This window comes from Phalaenopsis equestris, unplaced genomic scaffold (assembly GCF_001263595.1).
Source record: "Phalaenopsis equestris unplaced genomic scaffold, ASM126359v1 Scaffold214393, whole genome shotgun sequence".
In the NCBI taxonomy this organism is placed as follows: Eukaryota; Viridiplantae; Streptophyta; class Magnoliopsida; order Asparagales; family Orchidaceae; genus Phalaenopsis; species Phalaenopsis equestris.
The window spans coordinates 1-6,134 of NW_018233179.1; the positions used below are offsets into that span (position 1 = coordinate 1).

General features: G+C 39.6%; 2 protein-coding genes across 2 annotated transcripts; both read right to left on the reverse strand.

Annotated features, from left to right (window-relative positions):
* Window positions 1-2,244: 2,244 nt before the first annotated feature.
* On the reverse strand, window positions 2,245-3,070 carry LOC110037069 (glutathione S-transferase U19-like). Its single transcript, XM_020741643.1, is given in 3 exon segments — window positions 2,245-2,556; window positions 2,559-2,564; window positions 2,676-3,070. Coding segments are annotated over 3 exon segments (465 nt in total). The 5' UTR covers window positions 3,003-3,070; the 3' UTR covers window positions 2,245-2,424.
* Window positions 3,071-4,015: 945 nt separating this feature from the next.
* LOC110037070 (probable glutathione S-transferase GSTU1) lies at window positions 4,016-4,330 on the reverse strand. The gene has a single exon (XM_020741644.1). The coding sequence runs from the start codon at window positions 4,328-4,330 to the stop codon at window positions 4,016-4,018; it is 315 nt and encodes a 104-aa protein (XP_020597303.1).
* Between the last annotated feature and the right edge of the window lie 1,804 nt (window positions 4,331-6,134).

Consider the following 6,134-nt stretch of genomic DNA (forward strand, 5'->3'; position numbering starts at 1 on the left):
ATAGGGGAACTTGTCGGCCAATACATTGGTTTCGCAGACCAACCGGATGTCATAACTTTCTTTAGTTTATTTGATCGAGCCTCACTCTCAATTCTTGCGTTCATCCTTCGGGATAGATACATGATTTAAGATAAAGCGCTCTTTCATCTAAACTAGGAAAATTATGGGGTCAGTTTGACTTCATCTTTTTCAAAACTAAATTTTTTTAAACGTCCTTCCGAAGCAGGCAACGGGATTTCAATTCCGATGGCCGACAGCTTCTTACGGGCAAACCCCACACCAAAAATAGTGCCGACACTATTCAAGCGAACGAAGAGAAGCAGGCGTCAGATCAGAACAGGCGTGGCAGCTCCTCGCGGGGTTCCAAGGCCAGAAGCTGTCGCAGACTAGCAGGGAGGCGGGACCTTCTCAGGATCGCACTAGGAAGCACGCCTGTGTGTTCGCCAGAAGCACATGGTCGGGGGAAAGGGAAGACACAGAAGGAGAACAGAAAAGAAAAAAGAACAGCTTTCGGCAGTTCATTTTTTTGGCAGGGAGTGGAGCCTTCGGCAGGAGCAGTTGGGCGGCGAGCAGAGGAGCAGTTCGACATGGAGTTGGGCGTGGGATCGTGAGGAAGAAAGGACCTCGACACTACAGTGCTTCGAAACCACGCGACAAGAGCTGGCCCCATTCAGAGAAGCCTAAGCGCTCCACCTGGACATGATAATGACGCCTCTTAACAGCGTTAAATGAATCAAAAAGGCCGATCAATGCCTTCCCATCGTAAGAGTTAGCAGATATGCGTGAAGAGGGAGGGTTTGACTGTGAGGAATTGAAGCCCACCATGCTGTGTACTGAAAGTGCAGCCCCCAAATGGATTCTCATTCGGCAAGAACTGTGTAGTAGGATCCCCAGGTTCGCAGGTCGCAGATCTCGAGGTTCAAGAGGGCAGTTTGCCCGAGCGAGAAAGGCAGCCAGGTTTCGCAAGGCGGCAAGGAAGAAGGCGTGTGGTTCCCTGAGGAAGAAGGCGCGCGCAGTTCCGTTTGGAGAAAGAAGGCGCGCGGTTCTGTTCGTGACGCAGAACAGGCGGAGCAGGAGTTCGCTTACGCAAAGGAGTTCTGCGACATCCTAGAGGAAGGCTTCACAGTGTTGCAGAGAAGAATACGACAACTCCATATTTTTGGAAGTGAGGCACTGCAGGAATTCGTTCAGGGTGTTTGGACTTAGCAAACACAAGCAAGGGCTAAGGGCCCGTCGGGACCAGGTGGAATGAATCTTTATCATGGAGTTTTGTAATTGAGAGTCAAGGGGAGAATTGTTCTAATGAATCTCAATTATTAGGCTAGGTAGACCCAGTCTACAAGGGGGGGCCCCTTCTATTATAAATAGAAGGGGTGGCTTGTAGGGGAGGGTTGAGGGGAAAGGAATCAAGGAGTGAGAATTACGAGGAAGTAGAGAAGAAAGGGAGAGACTTTAAGGATTGAGGGGAGAATCTTGGGGATCTAAGGTCGAGGTTATTCGAGAGAGAGATCGTGGCAAGATGGGAGCTCAGTGAGACCTTGGGTCGAGGTGAGTCGAGAGAGAGATCTGGAGCTTATTCCTCAATGGTGTAGAAGTCTTGTAATTCTTCTCTTTTATCTTAGTGGATTTGGTTGATTCCCTCCCGTGGATATAGGTCCAAAGGATCGAACCACGTAAATTCTCTTGTTTGCTTGTGTTCTTGTGCTTGCATCTTCTTTGTTGTGATTTGTGGTTTGTTCTCTTGTCAAGATTGAGGAAAGAAAGAGTTTTTCCCACAACAATTTTTTTTTTTTGTTTAACTTATGTAACTCTTCTTGAGGCTAAACCAAACTTACAATTATGGGAGTCCCTTCATGAGATAGACGATGAAAAAGAGAAACTTCATCTTAATTTATACATATATGCCACCTTATCTATAATGAAAAAAATGTACATTTAACTTTTTAAAAGTTAAAATATTGATATTTTTGTTGTGATACGAAATATTTAGTTAACATAAACTTTAAAGAAAATAATTAACATTTAGGGGCTAGATGCTTAAATACAATTGGGTGGTACGTATGTGAATACCCCCAACAAAGAATAATCAAACTCAAAGACTTGACTTTGGGATGTGGAAAACCTTTTTCTTAGGAGCTAAATAAATTGACAAGTTGGGTAAGAATTGAATTGAATATCACATGCTGCCACGACTTTAATTGCTCTCGATAGTAACCATCAGTCTTGCCAAGTATCAAAGCAACATAAATCATAACAATTATTCATCATCAAATGTAAGAAGCCATCACAAATAGCATTATTTGGATACTATCACTCTCAATCAAGATACAACTCTAAACTGGCAACTGGCCGGAATCAGCCGCCGGCCGGCAACACACTTATTCAGATCAGTGAAGCTCATCTCAATCCCACACATATCGTATTCTATTCGACGCCAAGCTTCTTTCTTCGTGAGCTTATAAACTCCGACACCTTCTTAGGATCCGGGAGAGACTGGGCGACACTCTCCCGCTTCAGGCAGCGCTTCCCCCATGCTGCAAGCTTGGGGCATCACAATCGAAGGTCTGGTAAGCCAAAGCAGAACACAAAGTGTTTGATAAAATGTCTGTTTAAGCCAGAGAGACGATATGATAGGGAATAGGGATTGGAGTAGGCCACCATTTATGATTTATTACCTTTTTGTCAATGAAGTCAGCCCAGAAGCGGGCAAGGGCGCGGGCGTAGGGATCGGAGGGGAGGAGTGGGGCTTTTCCTCTGCTGGGGAAGACCTCGTCAATGTACTGGACTATGATGAGGGATTCGCAGATAGGTTTACCGTGGTGGAGCAGCACGGGGATCTTCTTGTGCACCGGATTTGATTTCAGCAGAAGCTCGCTCTTCTCCGCGAGATTCTCCTCCTTGTACTCGTACTCCAGCTCCTTTTCCGCCAGTGCGATCCTGCATCGGATGTTGAAAGGGCTGATCCAGAAACCCAGCAGCTTCAGTTCCTTCTCTGCTGCCATTGCTCCTTCTGCTTCTCTCTCTGTCAGCTCTCAAGATTGATTTGAAGATAGAGTGAGATGAAATGCGAATTAGGCGTTGGTATTTATAGGACTGCTCCGGTCATTAATTGTAGCTTCATTGGCTTGTCCTCCAAGAGTTTCCACACTGTTGTCATCGCTTGCGTCAGAGAGGTTGGATTCAGTTGAAAGTTCCAACTTTTGCTTTATTTATTTAAACGAGGATGCTCCAAGTCAGAGATGAACGTAGGAATTGATGGTAAACATTAATATGACTAGATTTGTAATTGCAAGGATTCAACTAGCAATTGATTTAGATGATAAATTTGGTTGAATTCTCATTCAGATCAAGAGCGACTATATTTGCATTCTACAAGTCTAGTTGATGAAAAAAAATTACAATTTTTCAAATCTATTGGATCAGAGAGAAAAAAATTACAATTTTTTAAAACTCAACCAAAAGGTAATACATGGGAAACAAATTTTCAAATCTATTTGTTTGTTGCTTTCTTCTTTATCCTTAATTTTTTTTTTATTTGATTTCGATTATTGATTTGGTTTTTGTTGTGTTTATTTGTCTTTTTTGCAGGGCCTCTCGTATGGTTGTGGATCGTTTTTTGAAAGATTTTGGATGGTTGCGGTTTGGAGCTCAATTGTGGCTTGACTGTCTCTAGTTTTTGCATCTTTTCTTTATCTATGTTGTATTTTGTTACATTTTTGTGAAGTTTTTTTTGTTTTCGGATAAAGTTGAGCATCACCCTCATATTTTTTCAAAAAAAAAAAAAAATTCAACAAAAATGTGTGGTCCATATTAAAATATCTGAATTTCGCTCTTGAATTTCACGAGTTCCAATCAAGAGGCATGGAATTTTTGGAGTTATTTCTTTGATTTAACCATCAAAATTTTTACTTATTATCACTAATGTGCATACGAGATTTAGGTATATTTAAATCACAAATTGAAGGTGTTGATAATAGGTTGATACCATCAAATCACTACCTTTAGCTTTCCGCAACTACTCACTTATGGTAGAATATACTCGTGAAAAAAAAAGATCGGAGGGGAGGAGTGGGGCTTTTCCTCTGCTGGGGAAGACCTCGTCAATGTACTGGACTATGATGAGGGATTCGCAGATAGGTTTACCGTGGTGGAGCAGCACGGGGATCTTCTTGTGCACCGGATTTGATTTCAGCAGAAGCTCGCTCTTCTCCGCGAGATTCTCCTCCTTGTACTCGTACTCCAGCTCCTTTTCCGCCAGTGCGATCCTGCATCGGATGTTGAAAGGGCTGATCCAGAACCCCAGCAGCTTCAGTTCCTTCTCTGCTGCCATTGCTCCTTCTGCTTCTCTCTCTGTCAGCTCTCAAGATTGATTTGAAGATAGAGTGAGATGAAATGCGAATTAGGCGTTGGTATTTATAGGACTGCTCCGGTCATTAATTGTAGCTTCATTGGCTTGTCCTCCAAGAGTTTCCACACTGTTGTCATCGCTTGCGTCAGAGAGGTTGGATTCAGTTGAAAGTTCCAACTTTTGCTTTATTTATTTAAACGAGGATGCTCCAAGTCAGAGATGAACGTAGGAATTGATGGTAAACATTAATATGACTAGATTTGTAATTGCAAGGATTCAACTAGCAATTGATTTAGATGATAAATTTGGTTGAATTCTCATTCAGATCAAGAGCGACTATATTTGCATTCTACAAGTCTAGTTGATGAAAAAAAATTACAATTTTTCAAATCTATTGGATCAGAGAGAAAAAAATTACAATTTTTTAAAACTCAACTAAAAGGTAATACATGGGAAACAAATTTTCAAATCTATTTGTTTGTTGCTTTCTTCTTTATCCTTAATTTTTTTTTTATTTGATTTCGATTATTGATTTGGTTTTTGTTGTGTTTATTTGTCTTTTTTGCAGGGCCTCTCGTATGGTTGTGGATCGTTTTTTGAAAGATTTTGGATGGTTGCGGTTTGGAGCTCAATTGTGGCTTGACTGTCTCTAGTTTTTGCATCTTTTCTTTATCTATGTTGTATTTTGTTACATTTTTGTGAAGTTTTTTTTGTTTTCGGATAAAGTTGAGCATCACCCTCATATTTTTTCAAAAAAAAAAAAAAATTCAACAAAAATGTGTGGTCCATATTAAAATATCTGAATTTCGCTCTTGAATTTCACGAGTTCCAATCAAGAGGCATGGAATTTTTGGAGTTATTTCTTTGATTTAACCATCAAAATTTTTACTTATTATCACTAATGTGCATACGAGATTTAGGTATATTTAAATCACAAATTGAAGGTGTTGATAATAGGTTGATACCATCAAATCACTACCTTTAGCTTTCCGCAACTACTCACTTATGGTAGAATATACTCGTGAAAAAAAAATGGAAGTCATAATACAATACTAAATAAAATATATTTTGAATTAGAAAAAATATTTGTTCTCTAATGTTAAACTTCAAATTCTAAAATCTCACAGTTAATCTCACAGTGAAGGTGTCGGGCAAATTAAAGTGCATGTGCTGACCAAGTAATATAATGTATTTAAGTACAAGATCTTTCTCATGAGGATAGTTGGTAAATTTTAATGTGTCAAGTTAAACACTAACTCAAAGCCATACTTTCTATTCAAACTAAAAACATTTTGAAAATAGATGTTTAATTTTTTTTTAAATAATTATATACCAAAATATTTAAATATCCTATGAGTTTTTAGTTTAATAAATCAAAATTTGTGATAACGTTTTCATGAAGAAATTAGCAATCAATTAGGAATAAGAATGACTTAACGCCTCTCTTGAAATCATAAAACCCTAGTCTCAAAAACCCCAATGTGATGTACAAGCAATTAGTGATTTTAAGAATGAAATGTTCTTTTTCCATAATGATTTAATGCCTACTTCAATGTCCAAATCCCATTGCATTCAAGATTGACCATGCTATGTCATTCTAGTACAAATATTTGGTCCCCATAACCTTTCATGAGCTTAAACTTAGCCCCCATTTCCTATAAATACCCCTCAATTTCCTTGATTGAACGTTGTTCAACTGTTGTTGAACTCTTGTGAAAACTTGCAGACCAATTGTCCAAACTCCCTCAATTTGTTCCTAAAGCCTTCCCTACCCCCTTGACACTCT